Source organism: Chiloscyllium punctatum, chromosome 15 (genome assembly GCF_047496795.1).
Source record: "Chiloscyllium punctatum isolate Juve2018m chromosome 15, sChiPun1.3, whole genome shotgun sequence".
Taxonomy (NCBI): Eukaryota; Metazoa; Chordata; class Chondrichthyes; order Orectolobiformes; family Hemiscylliidae; genus Chiloscyllium; species Chiloscyllium punctatum.
In genome coordinates this window covers 6545037-6572179 of record NC_092753.1, presented here as the reverse complement: position 1 = coordinate 6572179, position 27143 = coordinate 6545037, and the positions used below count along the sequence as shown (strand labels likewise).

At 40.3% G+C, this 27143-nt stretch overlaps 1 protein-coding gene across 6 annotated transcripts; it reads left to right on the top strand.

Moving 5' to 3' along the window:
* Positions 1–26769, top strand: trim13 (tripartite motif containing 13). 6 transcript variants are annotated; one of them, XR_011962499.1, is made up of 4 exons: positions 499–619; positions 12665–12761; positions 22233–23761; positions 26695–26769. XR_011962499.1 is itself a non-coding variant. In XM_072584527.1 (3 exons), the coding sequence occupies exon 3, from the start codon at positions 22239–22241 to the stop codon at positions 23394–23396; it is 1158 nt and encodes a 385-aa protein (XP_072440628.1). In that variant the 5' UTR covers positions 1–46; positions 12665–12761; positions 22233–22238; the 3' UTR covers positions 23397–24233. The 6 variants fall into 6 exon arrangements, 5 of the variants coding, with proteins under 5 accessions (XP_072440628.1, XP_072440625.1, XP_072440626.1 ...); XM_072584527.1 differs by lacking the exons at positions 499–619; positions 26695–26769 and adding an exon at positions 1–46 and having other exon boundaries at positions 22233–24233; XM_072584524.1 differs by lacking the exon at positions 26695–26769 and having other exon boundaries at positions 22233–24233.
* The last annotated feature ends 374 nt before the right edge of the window (positions 26770–27143 follow it).

The window sequence follows — 27143 nt, the reverse complement described above, 5'->3', positions numbered from 1 at the left end:
ATGCATTGAGGGGAGGTTCAATTATTGGATGGAGGACCAGGAGATGGTGAGAACGAACGTGAATGACTGAGGGGTTAGTTGTATAGTTATCTAGGAGGTAGAACTTATTTTAATCCTGTAATATTCCCTGGGTAACTATCCAGGTCAGAATCCTCCAAAATCTCAAGAGTTTAACTCAAAGTTGGAGATCTTCTGGGATGATTACAGATCCTGTGTAATGTCCATCAGAAATTTAAAGTTCGTTTTGTGTTGTAAATTACTCTACGATCTACTGAATATCCAGCATTTATCATGTTTGCCTTCACTTATTATTCATTATCTCCACTGTCCCCAAAAGGGCCCACATTCCCCCTTTTTGATTTCTTTTCAAATTGTTTTATATTCTTTTTTTTTGCAATTTGGTGCTTTTTATAATTCCTAGCTTTCTGGAAAGTGTGCCTGCATAACATACGAATACATTTACAGTATTATAAAATGGGTGCTTCCGGTGCATTTGAACACTCTACTCTGACGCTTGCTCAGTATAGCCTTCGTAGTGAACAACAAAGCGATACACTGTTACCTGGCAAACCTATGGAGATCTGGTGACAGTCGGTAAGACGACAGATGCTTTAGTTGGGTAAGCATACATTCAACAGGAGTGCGGGAAACATTGACTTCTGCTGTTTCATTTGCAATATGTTATCCTTTTTCAAAACCAATCGCTAAATATGGGCGTGTATATGCGATGGCCTTCTGTGTGTAAGTGGAATGTGCCCGACTCCTGCCGGAGCTTGCAGGCAAACCAGGAAGTTGGTGTCGAGAAAATGGAACTCCATTGTATGATGGCGACGCGATGTTGCCAGTTGGGGAGGTATCAGTGGTCAGACGCTACAAGTGCCCAGCAAGCAAAGGAACAACTGACAGTCTCGGAACAGAAAATGGGTTATGATTAGGACACTTTAAATAAATAAATAAATACCCGTAGTCCAAGTATATGAACCGTGGCAGTTGAAAGGGCAGACGAACTGTTAGATCGGTGTCTGCATTTCAGGGGCTGGTTCAGCTAGGGTGTAACGGCTGGGAAAGTGTTGTTAAGGCCAACGGTATTCGCTTGGAGACAAACGTGCATTTGTTGGTTAGAGGAACCAAGCCTGATTGTAAAACATCTGATGCCTATCATTCCAGGTGATCTAGTAACTGAAAAATAAATTTGCTACAGCAGTTTGCTTTGCAAGTGACTGTTTAATTCCACATTGTTGGCACAAAAAAACTGAGCAGATAGTATTTGCTAACCTACGAAACGGATCTAGATTTTCACCTTCTATATCTCCAGATATAAACATCACTTTGAATTCAGACAGATATTGTGACTCATCTTGTGATGTTAGAGGTCGATAAATCATATTTATAGTAAGTTGGAACCAAACACTCATTTTGATATCGAACAGTGATTTAGCCATTGGCAAAATTGGATGTGGGGGTGTGTGATAATATTTAATGTATCCCTTTTACTACATTTATTTTGGTTATTTAGGTCAGGGTATGTATTCTATACAATGCCCTTAAAGCTGCCCCAGCATTTCATTTTTAACACTGGCTGAAAAATGTTATCTCATAAAAATTGTATTATTCTATCTTATTGGGACTGGGAGATCAGCTCGGGACATGGTCTTTAAATACTGTGTGATAATCATTTGTATCCTATGTAATCTGCAGTGTGCTGATTTGGATGTTTGGCAAGTCGTTCAGCTGTCAACCATAGTCTACCATGTCCCCCTCCACTGATCCACAAGTGTACCTCTGACAGAAACAGGCATTAGTCATGTGTGTAAATGGAAATCAAATTGAGGATTTCCTGGAATGTTACAAGGTCATAGATCAGTTCGTTTAGATGCTTTATAACTTATGGACTCTATTAAGTTCAACAATTTCATACTGTTATCTCTGCCCCATTTTGTTTTCTGTATATTTTTGCCTTTAGCCACAGTGCCTCTGCTGCAAGCACATCATGGTTTGTTTTTCTTGCCCAGTCTCCATTTTCTCCATTATCTGGAAGCAGTAACTCTCAGCAGACCTCTTCTGATTTCCACCCAAAGATCAACCTTTTGTCCTTCCACTCAGCCCTTGCTCAAAACCTAGTGCATCCCTAACTTTTTCAGTTCTGATACTGCAGCTGGTTAAACCACAGATCTTAAGTGTTAACTCAGTTTCTCTCTCAAAACAGATATTTCATTGTTTTTTCCAGCAAATTGTTTTGTTTTTATTTTGGATTTCCAGTATCCACAGAAATCTGTTTTCATTAAGGATTTTTTTTTTCTAAATTGTCCTTGAGTTAATCATCTTCACAAATAGGGAATAAAGCAGTTCAAGAAGTTTGAAAGTGTCTGAGCATACATAGTAATTGTTTGTTGACCACCCTTACTGTCTCAAAGAATTTCAAGTAAATACCTGTTATGGGCCAGACGTCCTCAAAACTATTTCAAAAAGGTAGCCTAGACCCTAACTTTTTTTCTTATTTTAAAAGCAGATGTGAAGTGGACGTTCCAGGTGTGATGCAGCTGGTTAAACCACTCATCTTTAAGCAAAGCAGAATTTATTTAAACATTACAGTTGAAACATGAACAAAAGAAGACAGAATTTAGAATAACTTAACTATTTGAAAACTCAACCAACTCAATACCACAACTTAACTAAGGAGCTGTTCAATTCCCTTACTATCCCATAAACACATCCCTTGACAAAAGGTAAAGTCAAACACAAGCAGGAGAGATTTCAGAGAGAAAAGTCAGACAGGGATCATCTGCTGAAGTATGGAGCCTTTCCTCATTGCAGCAGCTTCTGACTACCTGCTTTAAAAACTAAACCAAACTGGAAAATAAAGCTGAACTCAGAGAACTGGCCATTCACCTACCATTGTTAAAGTAGACAATTCAGCATATCTGCTTTTATGACCTCTCTTGAAAAATACCAAGGACAAAATAGTCTTGTTAAAGAGGCAGCGGTGTCACATATCCTGATGTACATGTTCTGAGCTGTTTACAATGCCAGATATGAATGTGCTGAGTGCAGTATCTTGTTCTTCATTCCTTTCAATTCTTACTTTCTTCTCCCTCCTATTTCAAAAAAGAGCAACTTACATTGGACTCACAATGCATCTGTTGTGTAGCTCATTGTATGATCATTTCTAAAATAAAGACCCAGTTATTCAATTTGGAAGATTGCTGGACCGTGGGACCCTAACAAATGAGCTTGATCATATTCTTGAATAACATGAACCAGTGATTGTTTCCGTTGAGAGTAGAAGCAGATATGGGCCTGGTGCTGGCAGGTGGGACTAGATTGGGTTGGGATATCTGGTCAGCATGGACAAGTTGGACTGAAGGGTCTATTTCCATTCTGTACATCTCTATGACTTGCTGATTTTGCTCTCCTTAACCCCAAACATCAAAACTCTGTTTTGTTTTGTAATGCCTAGCTACTTTCTTGGTTGACATTAACTGACAGAGCATTGACCATCTCACCTAGAAGATTTTCTGTCTGACTAGGATCACACTAAAAGATGTATTAATCTACTGAGTCATTGACAAAATGCAAAACCTACCGTAGATATGATTTCCATTGCCACATTTACTAACTGAGGTTTGCCATGTGTCACAAATTAGTTGGTTACAGACAAATTTTGAATTACAATTTTGTGGAAGGGTGATGGGTAGGGGAATGGGAATATCTAGAAAATTAATCTTCAACTCACTTGCTAGGAAAGCCAGGTTTATTCAAGAGATCCCTGCAGCCCTGAAGTGCTTCTCTTTTGTGAGTGGTAAACTATACAACCAGGAATAGACTCAGCTCTTGTTTGAAGGAATTGAGCAGACTCACCATACAAAATGGCAAGAGTTCCAAAGATTAACTGTTCCTGGAAAGGAAACCACCTCCTGAGATCTAACATTTCAGTGGAACCAATCTATTCTTCAATCAGCTTGTGTGCTTCAATCAGATCATCTTAGGTCTACATAGACTGAGCTAGGACTTTACAGTTTATCTGGATAACTGTATTGGATAATAGTCTAGGAAGTTTTCTCTTCATCCTTAGTATGATATACCATCACGTGAGAGACCACAACTGGACATGACATTCTTGACCAAGATTTTGTACAAGGATAAATAATATCTGAATGCACCTAAACACAATAGTTCCTTCAGAACATTGCTTATGTATTCATTATACCAAGGATTAAAGGGGACAAGTTAGCAAATTTTGAGAAGATTTTGTAGTTCAGGTTGAGGCTGTGGATGTAGGTTTGCTTGCTGAGCTGGAAGGTTCATTTTCACAGGTTACATAATTTAGGCTGCACAGCTTGAATTTCCTTGAGTACTGAAGACTGAGAAGTGATCTGATCAAGATGTAAAAGGATTCACTGAGGTACATCAATAAAAACTGACAGTTTTAAAAGGGAATATAAATGAGAGCCATGTATTTCTAGATTGAAATCAGGAAATACTACTTTTGTAAAAAGCATGGAAATCTGGGACGCTCTTTCCGTTCAAAGGCCATCAATACAAATGAAGTGCTGTTTTTGAGATTGATAGGTTTGTATTGAGTAACGATATCAAGACTTTGGAGTTGATATATTCACAGCTATGATTTAATTGTATGCTCGGATGTTTGTTTTCTTTGACAATTTGCATTTGTATAGTACCTTCAAAATGTAAAACATTCCAAGGCACTTCACAAGAATGTTATCAGACAAAACCAAAAACAAGAGATGGCCTACTCTTGTCCCTGTGTCACATTTTGTGAAGAGCTTTAAGTTGTTACAATCATTGCTTTTGAAGTGCAGGCTAGGCAGTTATGGCAGCCAGTTTTTCTGCTGAGATCAACAAGTGAGGAGAATCAGTTATGTTAGACTATATTTATTTCTGTTTTGGTTATGGGAGGAATGTTGACTGGGATCCAGGAGAACTTCTTGTTCTTTGAGTGGTGCTATGGGACATTTTGACAGGCATCTGAACTGAAAAGTCAGTGCGTTTGGTTATGGCGTGATGCTGTTTATCTACACATTGATTCCAAGTTTAAAGGGAATGAGCTTAGAGGAAAGATGAGAGAAATTCCAGCCAATGTGGGGGGGAAAAACATAAAAACAGAATAGCGGTAAAGTATCAATATTAAATGCAGCATACACAGTCATTCCAGAGTATTGCTTAAAAGTAAAATGGGAAAATGGGATAGAGGTGACAATACCTTTTTTTTTTAAGGAAGTAAAGTTATCTGGTCATCATCATGGAACCCTGGAATGGGGAGGCAATTGCCTAGTGCTATTATTGCTCGACTATTAATCCAGAAGCTCAGCTAATGTTCTGGGGACCTGGGTTGAAATCCTACCAAGGCAAATGGTGAAATTTTAATTTAAAAAAAACTATTGATGACCATGACACTAGTGTTGATTGTTGGAAACAATCTGGCTCACTAATCTCCTTTAGGGAAAGAAATACACCATCCTTTCCTGGTCTGGCCTACATGTGTCTCCAGACCCATAGCAATGTGATTGACTCTCAACTGCCCTCTGAAATGGTCTAGCAAGCCACTTAATTATACCAATCTCAATGATGTCTCAACAAAGAGATGAAATCAGACAGGCCACCTGGCATAACTGAAGCACTGGAAAAGGCAATGACAAAAACAGACCTGTAGAACCTGCAAAGTTCTCCTGACTAACATCTGAGGGCTAGTGCCAAAAATAGGAGAGCTGTCTCAGACTAGTAAAGCAACAGGCAACATTTTCAGACATAATTCCACGAATATGACTCTGTCCCAGACACCACTATCACAATCCTTCGATAGGTCCTGTCCCAGCGGCAGGACAGATCCTTCGGTGGTGGAGGGACAGTGGTACATGGTCAGGAGGGAGTTCCCTGGGAATCCTCAACATTGACCCCATGAAGGCCTGGCAGCAGCACAGTTGGGTAGCTGCTAGACTAGGTCTGTGGCAGGTGGGGAGGGAACCAACAAGAGGGAAAAACATTCTGAGGAAGGGTCACCGGTCCTGAAACATTACTTTGATTTCTCTGCACAGATGCTGCCAGACCTGCTGAGCTTTTCCAGCAACTTATGATTTTGTTTGTGAAGAGGCAAAAACATAATTGACCTCCTCCTAATCAATCTGCAAATGCACCTCTCCATTGAGAGAATACTGTCCACTTGTGTTGTGTGGCAATAATATGGGCTAAGTTGGATAAATTTTGAACAGATCTAACAAGTGAAGTCAAGGCATCTGTGAGACACTGTGTGCCATCAACAGCAGCTGAATGGTACTTGAGCACAATCTCATGGCCAGGCATATATTCCAGTCGACTATTATCAAGCTGGGGATAAACCCTGGTTCAATGGAGAGCGTAGGAGGGCATGCTAAGAGCAGCATCCAGCATTCCTGAAAATATGATGTCAGATAAGACAGGTGTGCCAAACAGCATAAGCAGCAACTGATGGACAGAGCTAAATGATCCCACAGCCATCACAATACAGAAGAACTAAGCTCTGCAGTCATGAATGGTGGTGGACAATTTACTCACTGGAGGAGGAGTCACCGCAAATATCCCCACCTTCAATGGTGAAAGAGCCCAACACACCAGTACAAAAGATAATGCTGCAGCATTTGCAGCAATCTTTAGCCAGGAGTGCCTAGTGGATAGTCCATCTTGGCTTCCTCCAGTGGTTCCCAAGATTACAGAGGCCAATCTTCAGCCAATTTGATTCAATCCATGTGATTATCAAGAAATGGTTGGAGGCACTGGATACTTCAAAGGCTGTGGGCCCTGCCAACGTTCTGGCTCCAGAACTTGCCACTTCCCTAGCCAAGCTCTTCCAGTACAGTTGCAATACTGGCATCTCCCAACAATGTATAAAGTTGCCCAGGTAGGTCCTATACATAAAAATCAGGACAAATCCAACATTGCCAATTGCTGTCCCATCAATCTAGACTCTGTCTTCAATAAGGTAATGAAAAGTGTCATCAACAGTACTATTAAGCAGCACCTGCTCAGCAATAACCTACTCGCTGACACCCAATTTGGATTCTGCTAGGGTTACTCAGCTCCTGATCTCATTAGAGCTTTGGTCAAAACATGAACAAAAGAGCTGAATTCTAGATGTGAAATGAGAGTGATTAGCTCTTAAAATCAAGGCCACATTTGACTGAGTGTGGCATCAAGGAGTCTGAGCAAAACTGGAATCGATGGTTATCACCAAAGATCCTTAGACATCACCTTCCAGACCACTTCCATCTAGAAGGACAAGAGCAGCAGATACATGGGAACATAATCACCTGCTAGTTCCCCTCCATGCCACTTACCAACCTGACTTGGAAATATATAGCTGTTTCTTCACTGTTGCTGGATCAAAATCCTTCAATTCCCTCTCCAAGGGGAAGGCTCTCCAACGGTTATAGTCATACCTTGCACTTGGAAGATGGTTGCAGTTGTTGGAGGTCAGTCATCTCCGCTCTAAGATACCTCTGCAGGAGCTCCTCAGAGTCATTATCCTAGGCAAAACCATCTTTATCTGCTTCATCAATGACCTTCCCTCCATCATAAGGTTAGAAGTGGGGATGTTTGACCATGATTGCACAATGTTCAGCACCATTCACGCCTCAAATCCTGAAGTAACCCATGCTCAAATGCAACAAGATCTGGAAATATCCAGGCTTTGGCTGACAAGTGGCAAGTAACATTCAGACCATACAAATGTCAGGCAATGACCATCCCCGATAACAAACAAAATCTAATCACTGCCCTTTTGACATTCAATGGTATTACCATCACTGAATCCCCTGATACCAACATCCTTAGGGTTACCATTGACCAGAAATGCAACTGTACTCATCACAAACACATTGGCTATTGAGCAGGTCAAAGGCTAGGAATACTGTGGTGTGTAATTCGCCTCCAGATTTCCCCAAAGCGTGTCCACCTGCTACAGGGCACAAGTGGGGATTGTGATGCAGTACACCCCACTTGCCTGGATGGGTGCAGCACCAACAATAGTCAAGAAGCTTGACACTATCCAGGACAAAACCGCCCGCTTGATTGACACCATATCCATTTGCATCCACTCCCTCCACCACCGACACTGAATCACAGCAGTATCTACAAGATGCACTGCAGCAATTCATGAAAGATCATCAGACAGCACCTTCCAAACCCATGACCACTTCCATCGAGGACAAGAGCAGCAGATACATGGAAACACCACCACCTGCAAATTCCCTCCAAGCTACTCTCCATCCAGACTGAAATATATTGCTATTCCTTCTCTGTTGCTGAGTCAAAATCTTTCAGTTCTTTCCCTAAGAGCATTGTGGGTCAATCTGCACCACATGTTATGCAGTGGTTCAAGAAAGCAGCTTACCACCACCTTCTCAAGGACATTTAGGTATAGACAATAAATTGTGACCAGTCAGTGGTCCCATGATTGAATTTTTTAAAAAAACGTTGTGTGCAAATGGGCTGCAAAATTCCCCACATAAATATTTTTAAAATATGTCATTAGCTATACTGGGATGGCCTAAGTAATGTAACATGCTATATAATGCAATATTTCTTTAAATATAAAACCAATATTAAGATGAACTTTTTAACCAAATATAGATGTTTGAAATAACTATTGGACTTCGTCAGACATGAAATATTTCAAACATCATGAAAGCAACTAGATGCTACAATAAGAAGTTGGTTTACTGGAGGGACAAGTTTAATTAAACTGAATAGTTGCAAAATGATTATACATAGAAATTGTTAATATCATGTCTCCTTTTAGTGCTTACCATTGTTTTAACAACCCACCCTGAGAAACAATATGTTTATAGGAAATGATCAACTTCAGCTTATTAGCACAAGTTCCTTATTTGAAAGGTCAAAGTGATATTTTGAGTATGCAGTGAATGCCACATCAATTCACAGCTGTGTGAAGTGCTAAACACAACAATTTCATAAACTAATGCAATGAAAAATGCTATGTTGTTCAGGTTCAAATGATTTTGGATTTATCGGCATGTGGACTGACCATTGGGTCTAACAAGTCATCTGACTCTCACAGATCTATTTCACTATTTCCTTCAAAGCCTCTTTCTCAAGGAACTGTATGAATTGTGCCTCAAGGCTATTAATACTGTTTGGGTAAATGTCCGTCCTTGATTTCTCACTTTCAAGCTTTTATTCCTTAAATGAGACAGTTGTCTCCAGATTTTACCTGACTTGGAATAATTGAATCAGGTGATACTGAGGGAGGCCATTTGGCCTTCTTTTTATTTTACCCTGTAGAACTGTAGCGTTTTAGTTTCATGTATGTGTCCAATTTTTCTTTTGAAGATACTTACATTTGCTTTTTAAAATCTTTTGGATAGATGATTATATTTTCTGCATTTAAAAAAATCCTTCAACTCCCTTCTGATTCTTTTGCCAGTTATTTTTAAAACCTTAAAGTCTGATTGCCAACCTTCTTGCCAGTGGAGACCGTTTCTGATTTTACATCTCTTTTAAAATTGTAACATTTGGATTTACTTGTTTCTCCTCGTTCTTCTTGCCCAAAAATTATCTCTGAACATTTTTTTTCTGTTTGGTTATTATTTGCCCTGTGACTGTACACAGAACTGTGTTCTCCTGAAGTCTATTACCGTTTTAGTCAAAACTTGTCATGATTTTGAACACTTCGGTTAAATCTTACCTTAAATTTCTTTACGCTAAAGAGAACGATCCCAGTTTCTTTAGTCTGTGTGTATAATTAATGCATATTAAACAATTCCCATTTTTAATTTTTGTTCCCTAGTGTTTGAAGTAATAACTTTCCTTGATTAGTTTAGGAAATATCCTTCATGATAAATTTTTGAATCCCACGTCCATTCTCTTCAATTTACTTTACCTTTTCCTGGAATCTGATTTTAGTTGCTGCTTGGATCCTGTACTTTGAGAATACCAGTATCCTTCTGACCATGTCATTTAGATAAGCAGGGTCGACAAGGCAGAGTTACCTGTTTTTTGTTTCCATTCCCTCTGTCAATGTTGGGTGGTCCCATTTTGTTTCCTTTCAAACTTTTTAGCAGTTTGATACAACTGAAGGACTTAGTGAGTCATTTTAGAGGGCAGTTAAGAGTCAACTGCATGGGCTGTGGATTTGGAACCACACGTAGACAAGATGAGGTAAGAGTCATAGAGATGTACAGTGCAGAAACAGGCTCTTCGTCTATGCTGACCAGATATCCTTGGCACTTGGCCCATATCCCTCTTAAACCCTTCCCATTCATATACTTAGATTAGATTACTTACAGTGTGGAAACAGGCCCTTTGGCCCAACAAGTCCACACCGACCTGCCGAAGCGCAACTCACCCAGACCTATTCCCTACATTTACCCCTTCACCTAACACTACGGGCAATTTAGCATGGCCACTTCACCTAACCTGCACATTTTTGGACTGAGAGGAAACAGGAGCACCAGGAGGAAACCCACGCAGACACGGGGAGAATGTGCAAACTCCACACAGGCAGTCACCCGAGGCTAGAATTGAGCCTGGGACTCTGGTGCTCTGCTGGAAGGATAATAGCCCAAGTTTTTTTTCTGATTCTCAATGTAACTTGCATCCTTTCTACATCTGCAGTATCATTTTATCTCTTTTCTCTAAAGCCTTGTGAACACACTTGGTGGAGGATACCTGAATTGGATATCCTTACTTCACCTGGGAACAAATCAGCATAAGCTCCTTGCTTTTGCATGCTGTATTCTGTTTATAAAGACATTTATAAAATTATAAATCTACAAGTTGTTGACATTGACATTATATATTTCTTTAATAGTCCACCAACTTGGTTTGTCACCTTGACAAATTAGTGTCGATGCACGCTAAGGCATCTCTTTTAAAAATTGTAACATTTGGATTTACTTGTTTCTCCTCATTCTTCTTGCCCAAAAATTATCTCTTAATATTTTTTTTTCTGTTTGGTTATTATTTGCCCTGTGACTGTACACAGAACTGTGTTCTCCTGAAGTCTATTAAAATAATATTCATTGCTTACTAGGTTTCTGAATTTCATACCATCTGAACAATTTGAAATTGTGCCATGGAATCCAAGTTCAATCTATTAATATTGCTCACAGAGTCGTTGTCCTAATGTCAACTACAGAGGCACTCGATTATCCGAATGAGATGGATGGGCACTATCTCGTTCGGATAATTGATTGATTATTTGGTTAATTGATTTCCTCTGAGTTCTGAGTTTTCTGAGAAGTCTGCTCCCCGTTCAGGAGTCTAGGCAGCAGCACACCACACGTGAGCCACTGCCCTCCCGCCTGCCCCCATCCACCTCCAACCTCATCTGCTCCCACTCTGCCCCCCCAAACTCTGTCTGCCCGCCCCCCGCCATCCAATTCCTGTCCGCGCCCCCGCCAACACACACATACCGCCCACAACCCACCCCCCCCCCCCACCGCGCCCCCACCACCACCCCGTCCACCCTGGGGCAGCCAGACTGTACACCAACAGTAAGACTGCTGCTGCCTTTTATGGGATAAGTTTCCAAATTGCATGTGCGCACGCAGACACACCACTTTTTACTGCAACTTTTTGACAAGTTCCACCTCTGCCCTGTACAGGACGATGTTGGAGAGATTATATGGGGAAGAGGGGTTTAGGGTACACCCCTGTGTAGAACTCCAGGGAAAGCGTGGGGAGAGCGCGGGCGGGAAGTCAGTCATTTGGAGATGTGACTTCATTGTCTAGGACTGTTCTCGGCATCATTTCAATGAGCCGAGTTTGTTTTTAATCACTGGTATACAAAAGACGCATTCAGGGTTGAAACACTTCTTTGGCGTACTGTTTCTTATCCTGACCTCGCGATCTCCTTCGGATAATCTGATATTCAGATAATTGATATTTGGATAATCGAGGTGTACTAGGGTTTCCAATGTATTATTCCTGCATTTTAAATAAATTGTTCATTGCTCCTTCAAGTTCCTGTCTGTGTGACTTTCATATCCGTGTTGTCACTGCTGGTTTGAAATTAGACTAATGAATGAGGAAGTGACCCAATTTTAACACACTTCCTGCACTACACTTTAAAAACAGTTGCTTGTAAAAATTACCTGAGGTAATGAAAGGTGTGTGGTATTTAACCAAATCTCTTTTTGAAAATATATATATCCAACATAAACTGAATTGCCTTCACTAAGCCCTACTAATCAGTAAAGAACTTAATAAATTAAACCATTTGCTGAGTTGGCTGTCGATTTATTAATTCTTATTTTTCCCAATGAGAATTAAACTTGTCTTGAATTCTTGATTCTCTCTGTCATCAACATTGGACTGAATGGCTGTAATTTGCCTGATTTATTTCTCTCCCTGTTCTTAATAAGCTGTGATATGTGCAATCCTCTGGCACAACCCTTGCACTTAAGCAGGATTGGAAGATCTAAAGTCACAGATATTGATGCCTCCCTCGGCAAATTAGCAAATATGCGTCCCATATAGTCTATTAATCTTTTAAGTACCACTGCTTATATGTTTTAAATCCTGTCCAATTTCTGTACTGCCACCTTGCATGTTGTAACATTAACAGCATCCTCATCTTTTAAAAATGTTATTTGATCATTTGTTGTCACATGTACTGATGTACAGTGAAAAGTGTTGTTTTTCTATACAGGCAGATTGCGCCATGCAAAGTGCATCAAGCTAACAGTACGGAGTGCAGAATACAGTGTGACAGGTGCAGAGAGAGTGATCAAACTAACATTTGAAAGGTCAGTTCAAGAGTCAGATAACGGCAAAGAAGCTGTTTTTGAATCTCTTTGTACACATATTCAAACTTTTATATCTGCAAAATTCTCAACTAGAATCTGAGCCATAGCTTTTTCATTCTTAATCAGCCCCTCCCTTCCTTTGACTATTTTCAGGTTCCCATTTCTGTTATCTTGCAATGTATTTTCATGTAGTCTCTTTGCCCTTAATTTCATTTTTAGTTCCCCATGTACTCTCTGAAGCTAGCATGATCTTCTACTGTATTATGAGCCTGACATTTACCACGCATCTCCTTTTTCTATTTCATTGTAATCTCAAAGGCTTTTGTGATCCTGAGACCTATAGCTTTACGTGTGCTGCCTTTCCTTAATGTGGAAATGTCTTATCTGTAATTCAACTTAAAAGGCTCGCATTACTTGTGAAAATAAAGCAAAGAACTGTGGATGCTGGAGATCTGAAATAAAAACAAAAATTGCTGCAGAATTTCAGCAGGTCCATAAGACCATAAGACATAGGAGTGGAAGTAAGGCCATTCGGCCCATCGAGTCCACTCCGCCATTCAATCATGGCTGATGCGCATTTCAGCTCCACTTACCAGCATTCTCCCCGTAGCCCTTAATTCCTCTAGACAACAAGAACCTATCAATCTCGGCCTTGAAGACATTTAGCGTCCCGGCTTCCACTGCACTCCGTGGCAATGAATTCCACAGGCCCACCACTCTCTGGCTGAAGAAATGTCTCCGCATTTCTGTTCTGAAATGACCCCCTCTAATTCTAAGGCTGTGTCCACGGGTCCTAGTCTCCTCGCCTAACAGAAACAATTTCCTAGCATCCACCTTTCAAAGCCATGTATGGCAGCATCTGTGGATAGATAGAAATCCGAGACAATGTTTCAAGGCTGCTGACTCTTCATCAAATCTGCAAGTAGCTATGAAAACATGGTATACATGTTGGAGCTAAACTGGGAGGCAGGGTGGAGATGTTGGGGGGGAAGATGAGCACATTGGTGGAAGCAGACCCCATAGAGAGAGGGAGATATGAAAGGGGTTGGTAAACAGGGAGATTATGGATAGCAACCCAGAATAGAAAAAGAGCAATTCTGGTCTCCTTCCTATCAGAAAGATGTTGTGAAACTTGAAGGGTTCAGAAAAGATTTACAAGGATGTTGCCAGGGTTGGAGGATTTGAGCTGTAGGGAGAGGCTGAACAGGCTGCGGCTGTTTTCCCTGGATCGTTGGAGGCTGAGGGGTGACCTTATAGAGGTTTACAAAATTGAGGGGCATGGATAGGATAAATAGACAAAGTCTTTTCCCTGGGGTCAGGGAGTCCAGAACTAGAGGGCATAGGTTTAGCGTGAGAGGGGAAAGATATAAAAGAGACCTAAGGGGCACCTTTTTCACACAGAGGATGATATGTGTATGGAAGGAGCTGCCAGAGGAAGTGGTGGAGACTGCTACAATTGCAACATTTAAAAGGTATTTGGATGGGTATATGAATAGGAAGGGTTTGGAGGGATATGGGCCGGGTGCTGGCAGGTGGAACTAGATTGGGTTGGGATATCTGGTTGGCACGGACGGGTTGGACCAAAGGGTCTATTTCCATGCTGTACGTCTCTATGACTCTAAGAGCTGAATAAAACATAATAAGTGGGTAAGCTAAGTGGATTAGCTGTGCTGAATGCAACCCATACAGTGTGTCTTCAAGGCAGAGATTGATAGATTCTTGTTGTCTTGGGGAATTAAGGGCTATGGGGAGAATGCGGTTAAGTGGAGTCAAAATGCCCATCAGCCATGATTGAATGGCGGAGTGGACTCGATGGGCCGAATGGCCTTACTTCCACTCCTATGTCTTATGGTCTTATGGTAATGAGCCGTGGAGAATGTGTGAATGGATTACTATGGTTAAAGCAACCCACGTTATAACAGGACCAAGTATGGGGTGGGTAAAAAACATAGAAGGAGAAAATCAGGCTCTAAAGTTATTGAACTTGATATCGAGTCCTTGAGGCTGAAGGGGTCCCAAGCAGAAATTGAGATGTTGTTCCTCAAGCTTGTGCTGAGGCTAGCTGGAATACTGCAGCAGGTCTATATGACAAAAATATTGGCATGGGGACACAATGATGTGTTGAAGTGGCAGGTAACCACTTGTGGTCATTTTGCAGACAGATGTAGGTATTATGTAAATGGTCACTATAAGTCTGCATTTCCTTTCTCCAGTGTAGAGCACATTGTAGCGAATACAGTCAACTAGGTTGAATGAAGTACAGGTGAATTGCTGGTACCTCTAGGGCTTTAAATGGTGAAGAGAGACGAGGTAAACAGCTAGGCATTACATTCTTCTGTGATTGTATGGGAAAGTGCTGTGGGAGTGTGAGGAGACTTTCTTCAAGTCAAAGATGAAGCCATGCGTGCCCACATGGGTCCCAGATATGCCTCTGTCTTTGTGGGTCTTTGGAACATTCTTTGTTCCGATCCTAATCAGGTCCCTTCCCACAATTCTTCTTCAGTACATTGATAACACTATCAGTGCTACTTCCCTCTCTTGTTTGGAATTGGAAAAGTTTATTAGTTTTGTTTCTAACGTCCACCCTGCTCTCATCTGATCCACCTCTGACTCCTCCCTTTCCTTCCTCAACATCTCTATTTCTAATTCTGGGGATATGCTGATCACCAATATACACTACAAACCCACTGACTCCCACCGTTACCTCCACTACACACCCTCACACTTTGCTTCCTGTGTGGAGTCCATTCCATTCTCCAGGATTCTCTGTCTCTGTTGTATCTGTTCTGAGAATACCAAATTACCCGGGGGGGTGGGGGGGGTGCTTTTTTTTCCCTCAATCGAGAATTACCTGCCACTACGGTTGACAAGATCCTTATCCATAATTGACTGATCTCCTGCACTTCTGTCCTTACCCCTTCCCTTCCCTCCCACGACAATAATAAGATACCTCTGGTCCTAACTTATCAGCACCACCAGTCCCTGCATCCAAAAATATAGTAAGCGTCCATTTCCATCATTTCTGTCCCCAAACGAGATGCCACGACGAGACACACATTCCCCTCCCTTCCCCTGTCAGCATTCCGCAGGGACTGTTCCCTTTGGGACATGCCTCCATCCCCAACATTTTCTCACACTCACAAGACCCCTTCCCATGCAATCCTAAAGATGTAGCTCCTGCCCATTTACCTCTAACGCCCCTGACATACCTTCCAGGTGAAGTAATGAGTTACCTGCACTTCATTGAATCTTGTGTACTGAATTCATTGTTCATAATGTGGTTTCCTGTACATTGGGGAGATGAAATGCAGACTGATTAACAGTATCCAGTCCCCTGTCACTTCAACGCACCACAGATTTCCCATGTCAACATTTTTGTCACAGGCCTGCTGCGGTGTTTCAGACAGCCTCAGTATAAGCTCAAAGAACCACATCTAATTTTCTGTAAACCTCAACACAAGCTTGAAGAATAACATCTCATTCTCCGCTTGTGGGCCTTGCAGCCTCTAGGACTCAATACCTGAGTTAGTAACTTTGGAGCCTGATTCCATCCTTCCATATTTTATTACCCACTGCACACCCAGTCCTGTTATGACATGGGTTGCTTTTAGCACTGTCACCCATTTGCAAGTACTGCTAGGCCAATTATTACATTATATGGGTTGCATTCAGCACAGCTAACCCATATTCTCACTCTTAGCTCTTGTTATCACTTGTTCAGCTCTTTTGTCTTGGCCAACTATCCATAATTTCCTTGTTTTCTTATCCCTTTCATCTAGAGGGGCATAGGTTTAAGCTGAGAGGAGTAAGATATAAAAGGGACCAAAAGGGCAACGTTTTCACACAGAGGGTGGTGCGTGTATGGAATGAGCTGCCAGAGGAAGTGGTAGAGGCTGGTACAACTGCAACGTTTAAAAGGCATCTGGATGGGTATATGAATAGGAAAGGTTTAGAGGAATATGGGCCATGTGCCGGCAAATGGGACTAGATTGGGTTGGGATATCTGGTCGGCATGGACGAGTTAGACCGAAGTGTCTGTTTCCATGCTGTACATCTCTGACTATGACTATGACTATCTCTCGCTCTCTCTTGGCTCTGCCTCCACCTATCTGCTCCCCTCTCCCTTTTTCCTACCCCTATCCCATTTTGGCTTCAGCTTAAATACCATTTTTCCTGTTTATTTATTGTTCTGATGAAGAATTATTGAACTCAAAATATGAACTCTGCTCTCTTCCCACATGTTGCCAGACCTGCTAAGTTTCCTCAGCAACTTCTATTTTTGTCCCAATACTTATTCACTGTTTTATCTGCCCATTTTTTATTCTAATCTATCTAATCATCAGCTCATTGAAATTACCACCCTTCCAGTTGAGTATTTTCATGTTTGATTGTTCTATGTCCTTTTTTTAACTTGATATTATGATGACTGTTTTCCAAATGCCCAACTGCTGAAGAATTTTCCACTTGTCTCATTTCATTGCCCACAAAGGGATCCAGCACTGCCTTCTGGGGTGAACTTCCACCTGAAGCAGTGACTGTTGGAGTGAACCACTCACCCATTTGTATACCAAGAATTTACTCTTGAATCGTTTCCTCTCTTCACCCTTAATGCTGCTAATGTTTGGTCTATGTTAGAGTAATTAATGACTCTAATTAGTGCTAATCTTTACATGAGTATTGCTGGAAAAAAAGACACACTTTATTCAAGCTTCGTTCTTACAATCATCAGGACAATTTGCAAGAAATACAACATAAATGTTTGTTTGTATTGATATGAGAGCAGTATACAGGTGTTGCCATGGAGAATGTGTCAGTTAGATTGATTTACAGTTAATTGCCAGGCTCTGTTCAAGTTTTAACCCAGTCAGCTTGACTCTGGTCAAGGTATTGTCCTAAGAAATGAACTAGAGAATGTTTGAAAACAAGCTATTATTCTGCATTTCTGAATGAATATTTAATCTGTACTGCTTATACCTTTTTAATGGAAATTTCACAATGTCGTTTTTATTTGGTAACCTAAAATATAGACATGTAAGATTAGTAGCTCCTATATTGTTCCTTAATTTCAACCAGATAGATTTTGTCTTTGACCCATGAAGTACATCATCCCTCTTCCCTTCATTATCTTTCCTAAATACTTTATAGCCAAGAATACTGTCTCCATTCCTGTTCCTGGTTTGAGACAGGCCTGCAATTCTCCAGTATATTTACTGCGCTCTTTATATTTGCTTTAAACCCATTTTTAGTATTCCTCATTGTTTAACGAATGTAACTGACACTAGAAGATGGGAAAAGGTACATGTAATAGCATTGGAATTCAGACTCAGTAGTAGGTTTCTGCTCTGCCTGACTTAATTATACATTGCAGAGGGAGAGCATTGGTTGAAGAGGGGGTGATTTCCTTTTTTTTAACATTTATCTGCAGTTTATGGAGTGAATTTCCATCTTGAGCAGTGACTAATGGAGTGGAACAGTCATCCATTTGAATTTGACCCCAAGCAAAGCTTTCAGTCATTTACCTGAACTGTCACCAAGAGCATTTCTTTGCATCCCTGACATGGTTGCTTATTTAAGACAGATGAGGAATTTATTTTCATAGATGGTAGTGAACCTGTGGCATTCGTTATCACGAGGGTTGTCATGGCTGGATCATTAAGTATAGTCAAGGCTGACATAGAGAGATTTGTAATCAGTAAGAGAATCAAGGGTTAGGAGAAAAGGCAGGACAGTGGAGTTGAGGATTTATCAGATCAGCAGCCTTGATCTCATTGAATGCCAGAGCAGACTTGATGGGCTGAATAACCTACTTCTCCTCTGTCTTATGATGGAGTTTGCAAACAAGCATGAAATGTGCATTCCACTTTGCTCTTTATTTCAAAAGGAATGGGATGTAAAAGTAAAGAGGTTTTGCTAAAACTTAACATGGCACTAGTCAGACCATAACTGGAATACTATGAACGGTTTTGAGCCCCTTGTTTAAGGAAAGATGTACTTGGTATTGGAGGCAATCCAGAGAATATTCACTAGATTGATCCCAGGTGTGGAGAGGTTGAATAGATTAGACCTGCACTGATTTGGAGTTTAGAAGAATGAGACCTTATTGAAATATTTAAAGATTCTTGAGGGACTTGACAGGGTTGCTGCAGAAAAGTTGTTTCTTCTTGGACTGGCTAGAACCAGAGGTGACAGTCTTAGAACAAGGAGTCACAGATTTAAGACCACAGATGGGGAAGAATTTCTTCTCTCAGAGCATACTGAATCTGTGGAATTGTGTACCGCAGAGGGCTATTGAGGCTGGATTGTTAAGTATATTCAAAGCTGAGATAAACAGATCTCTAATCGTTCAGGGAATCATGGATTATGGGAAAAAATGGAGTTGAGGATTATCAGATCAGCCATCCCACAAATTATCTTCCATAAAATTGAGGTGATGCAAAAATCTGTCACATAGCTCTCATCCAATCCCATTCACCAACTCCAAAGCTCTGTTGAATTCCCTTTGCTGTGTGTGAAGCATTGTTGTACTGCACTGCCTATTTAACATTGCCATACAACCATGTGTTTAAAGGGTTTATTGCTCATGTGCAAACTGTTTGGGCCAATGTGACACATTCCTGATTATAGAGGTGTACAGCACAGAAACAGACCTCTTCCATGCTGACCAGATATCCTAACATAATCTAATCTCATTTGTCAGCACTTGACCCATATCCCCCTAAACCCTTTCTATTCATATATGCATCCAGATGCCTTTTAAATGTTGTATTTGGACTAGCCTCCACCACTTCCTCTGGCAGCTCATTCCATATGTGCAACACCCTGTGTGAAAATGTTAGCCCTTGGGTCCCTTTTTCTTTAACTCTTGACCCTCTCCTAAACCTATGCCGTCTAGTTCTGGACTTCCCCACTCCAGGAAAAGACCTTGTCTGGTTGTAAGTTTGCTTGCTGAGCTGGCGGGTCTGCTTTCAGATGCCCTGTTGCCAGGCAACACTACAAATGAGCCTCCATCGAAGCACTGATGCTCCACCCTGCCCCCTATCCATGTGTCCTGGTCCACTGGGGCATGCAACACCAGGCAAATTCCCCATCCGAGAGGCTGGTAAATGGGGCCCAAACTGATGTGCCCACTGATGGAGGTCTGGTCCGAACGCCAGGTCCCCAGGAACTCCTGTGCGCGTCCCTGCAAGCTGCTCCATGCAGCTAAGAGAAATGTTGTCCTGTTGAATTACATTCACTGGTAAATCAATATCTAGATTTTAATGTTTTCCTTCTTGCTTTCAAATCCTGCTATCACTTGGCCCCTCCATCCTCTGCATTCTTTTTCAACATTCAGTAACCTGCTCTCTTGAGCATTGCTGCATTTGATCATTCTGTCATTTTGTAGCTGTGCCTTCAGTTGGTAAGGACCAAAGCTCTGGAATTCTTTCTACCTGTCTGCGTTTTCTCCTTGGATTTTGAGTGCACTATGCTGCAATCTTATTTTCAGGCATGATCTGCTATGATAGTTACAAAATCCTATATATTCTCAAACAGGCAGTTGACATAGAATTTTCCAGCGCACTTACGTCTTGATTTTAGTTGTTATAGAATACGTTTGGTCTTCAGATTAATGATGTGATTAGATTCACACTTTAGATTGAAACAGCTAAAATTCTTGAAACTGCATTCACTTGAACCACAGCACTTTCACTTCAACTTTTAAATTCTCATTTTTTTGGATATGACATTACAGACAAAAAGATTGGCATGGTAGTATAGTGATTAGCACTGCTGTCTCACAACACCAGAGACCTGTGTTCAATTCTTCTAACCTTGGTGACTCTGTGTGGAGTGTGCACGTTCTCCTTGTGAATGCATTGGTTTCTGCTGAATGTTCAGGTTTCCTCCCACATTCCAAAGATATGTAGGTTAAGTGCATTGGCCATGTTAATAAATCACCTTGTATTGTCCAGGGATGTGCAGGCTAGGTGGATTAGCCATGATAAATATGAAGTTATGGGGATGGGGTGGGTCTGGGTTGGATGCTGTTTGAAAGGTCAATGCAGACTCAGTGGGCTGAATAGCCTCTTTCTGTATTGTAGGAATTTTTTGAATCTATGAAAGGAAGTAACTGGGGAGCAAAGAAAAGTGAAGCCTTATTGCTGTTTCCATGTTGATGTCTTGTCTTAATAATGTCTTTGTCATGACAGGTACTACTTCATGCTTTAACTCACAGCATTCAAATATAATACATTTCCTCACAATTCTTATTGTTAAACTTTAAAAAACATGAATATTAAATTATTTTCTTGCCATTACAGTTTACCTTTGGTCATCCCAGTCTTCTCTTGTGCACTGTTGTTGTCTTTTTTTTAAACTTTGTATTTAACTTCATCCAAATTATGCATTAGTTTCCTTCCTTGATTTTTTTAAAATTATGAATCCAGGCCACATGAATCAGATAGAAATCAAGAAAAGAACTGGTCACTTTGGAGAATAATGTACATTATGGAAGGAAATCTGCTATCCTTAACTGATCTGGCCTAGATGTGACATGAGTCACAACCCACATGGCTGTCTGTTGTCTGTGGAGTGGCCTATCATAAGCCACTCTTGTATTGAATGACTTCAGTAGTTCAATGTCTTTGGGATATATTTAAATACGGTTATATAGAGGGTTTTCCTTCACCATAGTGGAGGCCTGGCTGCATTATGTACTTAGAAAGTAGCTGACCCCCCAATTCATTATTTGTACTTGCTGTGGTGCTTCTTCAAAAACTGAAAGGCGTCAGATTGGACCTCCAACTTCAAAAGCTCATTCACCACTCTTAAAGGCAGGCTTCCTGTAAAGTTATGTCAGTTTAAGGATTAACCTCCATGAAAATCTTGATCATTTTCCCACAGGAAGCAGGTTTGAGAAAAACAGGCCTGATCCCTGATTTCTATGTCTCCTCAAATAAAATTGTTCAGCATTTTAAATTTCTTTGTCATGTCACTTCTTAACCGTCCTGTTCATCATTTCCTGATAGTTAATAATGTTGCAGCTCTGGCATATCCTTCTAACTCTCTTTTGTAACCTTTCCAATACCTCTACATGGTTTTCATGATATGCATTATTGATTTTAATAAAGTTCTATTTTTAATTTTTTTTTCCCCAGTGGTGCCATATTCTATCCCAACTAAAGCCATGCCAGTTACAGGCTTTCCGTTGCTTCTTCTCAAATTCATTTTTAAAAGTACGGTATGGTTTGACTTGTCCATGAACTATTTGCTCTCTCTTTGTCTCTTGTATGTGTTCATTAATAACAGCCTGGCTGAGATTAGATACTCATCAGGAGTGTTAAATTCATGGTATTTCTAAACAATTTATTCTGCTTCAAACTTATTATTCACTTAAGGTTGGTTCCAATACCAACCAGCTAATTATTTGTAATAATTTTGAACATATTAGTATATTTGTAATGTTAATTGTTTTCTGTTTTCCTCATATAGAAGACAATGGAACTGTTTGAAGAAGAATTGACCTGTCCCATCTGTTGTTGTTTACTTGAAGATCCACGGGTTCTCCCTTGTTCACACAATTTCTGTAAGCGATGTTTAGAAGGCATCTTGGAAGGAAATGGGAGAGGTATGCATTCCAAAATCCCTTTTAAATGTCCGACTTGCCGCAAAGAAACTCCCACCATGGGAATTAGCAATTTGCAAGTGAATTATTCACTGAGGGGAATAATAGAGAAATACAACAGGATTCAGATCACACCTAAAGTTCCAATCTGCACGAAGCATAGTGGACAACCACTGAATATCTTTTGCTCAACAGACCTTGAATTAATCTGTGGATTTTGTGCTACCATGGGAGATCATGAAGGTCATTCCTTCTGTGCCATCAATGATGCCTACAAAGAGGAGAGAGAAGCTTTTAATGGACTTTTCCAAGGCCTTGAAACCTGGTGTTCTGCTGATGTGCAGTCATGTCTTGAGAAACTAGAAAGTGACAAGAAAAAGTCCCTGCAATTAATAAGCAAGGATGCAAAAAAGGTCATGGAATATTTTACTAAGTTGCAGCACATACTAGAACAAAAAAAGAATGAGATTCTTTCAGATTTTGAAACCATGAAGCTGGTGGTAATGCAGGCCTATGATCCAGAAATAAATAAATTGAAGATGATTCTAGAAGAACAGAAAAAAGCTTTTGCTTTGGCAGAGTCATTTAAGGATGTCACTGATCCAGTCTTATTTCTACAACAGATGCAAGAGTTTCGCAGTAAAATTAAAATTGTAAAGGAAACCCCATTGCCTTCTTGCTCTGTAGAGGTGCATCCTATAATGAAAAATTTCAATACTAGCCATTGGGATAAGGTGAGGCTGAAAGATGTTGATAAGGTTACTTTACCTACAGAAACTTACACCTTCAGATTTAAAACGCCCACTAAAAAGTCAGGTAGAGTCCTTGCAGTTTTTATTATTTTCCTCCTGCTTCTTACAGTGGCATTCTGCCATTGTGAGGTAGTACAGAGCCTAGAGACTTTGAAAAGTCAAGTGATCGCATTCACTGACTTGTTGTATTATAGTGAGATTGCAGATGTATTTTCACTTGAGTGTAGAAGTATTGCTGAAGAGCTGTGGCAGTATATTGCAGAATTTATGCAAACATAAGATGCTGTAACTAGATTGAAATATCACTGCTGAATCTGCAGTTGCATCATTGACCAATGTGGAGTTGCATCTGAGATCTGTAGGATCAGATATCTGGAACTAATATCTTTCACTAACAAGGTACAATACACCACAATGTAATCAATATTTAAGTATTTTCACAAATGAGGATTTTCAGTTTTAGATTCATTTTCGAATTTACAACAGTTGTGATTCTAAATGTCATTAGATAGACACATTTTAGCTGTTTATATTGTGCCTACATGACTGGAAACGTTGTAACTGAATAGTAGTCTCCCCCATCAGATTTATTTTGTCTTAGCTGTGATGATCTGGAAAGGATCTAATGAAATTAAATGTCTTTGGTGAGTAATAACTATCAATTTTCTAAACTACCACTTGTATTGAATATTCCAGATGCATATGCTTGCACACAGTGATGCGTATCTATTTCTGTAAAAAGTAATATTGCAGCTTTTCTTTCTACTTGTTTCACTGTAATGAATGTAATGTTATTTTTATGGTCTGAGTATTTTTATGGATGAGTACAGTTGTGCATATTATTATAGAATTGTAAAGTACATTCCTCAGTGTGGTGCATACGCTGACTAAAACTGATACTTGTGTTGTTTAATAAATGTTTTAATAATTTATGGCTGCCTATTATTTTAGAAATCAATTCCGGAATACTTAGTTTTATTATAACATGTAATATTTATTATAACATGTAATATTTACATATGTTCTCTCTTGGATTGAGATTACTGTCCTTGTACATCATCTACACCTTAAGTGTATCAATAAAAGAAATGGTGATTTCTACATAATTCAGTCTACAGAAGTACATAGAACATAGAAGAATACAGCGCAGTACAGGCCCTTCAGCCCTCGATGTTGCGCCGATCAAAGCCCACCTAACCTACACTAACCCACTATCCTCCATATACCTATCCAATGCCCGCTTAAATACCCATAAAGAGGGAGAGTCCACTACTGCTACTGGCAGGGCATTCCATGAACTTACGACTCGCTGAGTGAAGAACCTACCCCTAACATCAGTCCTATATCTACCCCCCCTTAATTTAAAGCTATGCCCCCTTGTAATACCTGACTCCATACGTGGAAAAAGGTTCTCACTGTCAACCCTAATCATCTTGTACACCTCTATCAAATCACCCCTAAACCTTCTTTTCTCCAATGAAAACAACCCCAAGTGCCTCAGCCTTTCCTCATAGGATTTTCCTACCATACCAGGCAACATCCTGGTAAACTTCCTCTGCACCCGTTCCAGTGCCTCCACATCCTTCCTATAGTATGGCGACCAAAACTGCACACAATATTCCAGATGCGGCCGCACCAGAGTCTTATACAACTGCAGCATGACCTCAGGACTCCGGAACTCAATTCCTCTACCAATAAAAGCCAGTACGCCATATGCCTTCTTCACTGCACTATTTACCTGGGTGGCAACTTTCAGAGATCTGTGTACATGGACACCAAGATCCCTCTGCTCTTCCACACTACCAAGTAGTCTACCATTAGCCCAGTAATCCATCTTTTTATTACTCTTACCAAAGTGAATCACTTCACACTTAGCTACATTGAACTCCATTTGCCACCTTTCTGCCCAGCTCTGCAGCTTCTCTATATCCCGCTGTAACCTGCCATATCCTTCCTCACTGTCTACAACTCCTCCGACTTTCGTATCATCCGCAAATTTGCTCACCCAACCTTCTAACCCTTCCTCCAGGTCATTTATAAAAATGACAAACAGCAATGGTCCCAAAACAGATCCTTGCGGAACACCGCTAGTGACGGCACTCTAAGATGAACCTTTGCCATCAACTACTACCCTCTGTCTTCTTCCAGAGAGCCAATTCCTAATCCAAACCTCCAACTCACCCTCTATGCCATATCTCTGTATTTTCTGCAGTAGCCTACCATGGGGGACCTTATCAAACGCCTTACTAAAATCCATATATACCACATCGACCGCTTTCCCCTCATCTACCTCCTTAGTCACCTTCTCAAAGAATTAAAGTAGAAAGCATAATATCTATCATTCTACGGTTCTGTTAAAATACACTTCATAAATTTTCTCAGCTTTTTTTAAAGAAGTCAAAAATTCCATCACTGGATTACCAGCAATCAAGAAAATGATTGGCATTAAAATGCAAACTGTGGTATATTTGGCTCCGTCTGAGTTTTAAATTTTGTTTGGGATTCATTGTACAGGGCCGAACTAGCTGTCATATTCATACACATTTTTTTTCCTCCCTCTTCCCTTCTCCACCCCCACACCCTTTTTAATGCAAAACTATAACTCTCCAGTTAAAATGTTAACAATTTTTACTGTAAGCAGTGAGCCAATCAAGGTTTTCTTGAAATAAAGAAGGAGCAAGTTTATTAGTGCGTATTCCAAGAAAATTAATAAAGATGCAACAAGTGTCGTCATTTAGGATTCTCTTGTTGCCTCTTTCACACTGTCTTTCTCACACACACAAACAAAGTTAAAAGTAGATTATATCCAATACAAATGAATTTGTCTTAAGAATATACAGTTGTTACAGGCTAGACCCCCTCAACACATTTCAAGAAAGTAGCCCGGACCCTAACGTTGCTAGTTGGTTTAAGCAGGCTTCAAGTGGATATTCCAGGAGTGATGCAGCTGGCCTATCCACTTAGCTTTCAACAAAACAGAATTTATTTTCAAGATTGCGGAATGAAACACAAACAAAAGAGAACAGAATAATTTAACCTATCCGCAAACCCAACAGACTATCCAAACTTAATGATGTTGTTCCAACTACTTGCAACAATTCCCATAAACACCCCTTGGCCAAAAAAGGTAAAATAAAAGACAAGGTCTTAGAGAAAGAGAGAGATTCAGCGTGAAGCACCTTCTTCCATGTAGCTGTTTCTTGGACTAGCATCCTCAAAACTGATGAGCAGCTCTGAACCCAAACCAGAGAAAAGCTGAGCTGGGAGAACTGGCCACTCCCCTTTCATTGTACAAGTGTTTCTTTTAAAATGTAAAAGCTTCCTCAAGTAGATCAACCCCAGAGATTTTGAAGCGTGTTTCTTTATGACCTCCTGATTTTAAAAAAAAACAAGGACGACCTAACCCTGTTAAAGGAGCAGCAGCATCACACAATTTAAGCGTCCTCAAGGTATAAGACCTTAATCTGAGACCATGGTTAGTTAGTTGATGTCATCGGCAGTAGTGAATATTGCAGTTTTTTTTTTAAAAAGATTCTTTGTTCTCTGATGCTTTTTTTTTCATTTCCAACATGTGAAGATTCTCAATGGTGTAAAACAGAAGAAGGCGATGTTTTTACACATTTCATGGAGCCTAAATGTCTTTGTGGATCAGGTAATCCTTATAGATATTTAAGATTTGTATTCTGGTTCTTTTTTCAGTCTGTGTAAGTCCTAGCTATTAACTCAGCCAATGGAATTCAATGATCGATGTTCTATATTTTGCGTAATGGCAAAATGCATAGGCCAACTATGCTTAGAGTCTTTTCCTTAGATTATGACTGATCTATACTTATGCTTACCTGCTTTTTTTCCATATTGCTTAATACTGTTTCCCTTAAATAAAGTATATCAGAGTCTTAAAAAGAAATGATACTTCAGCCAGAATTTTCAGAGAGAACTACAGATCTTCATCCTTTGGAAAAAGATGCTCCCTGATTTCATTTGATTTTGTTAATATAATTAACAATAGTCTATTGACATGTTTCT

What these genes read in the sequence shown, in the direction of transcription:
- trim13 (XM_072584527.1), top strand. Translation starts at nt 22,239, where the DNA reads ATGGAACTGTTTGAAGAAGAATTGACCTGTCCCATCTGTTGTTGTTTA.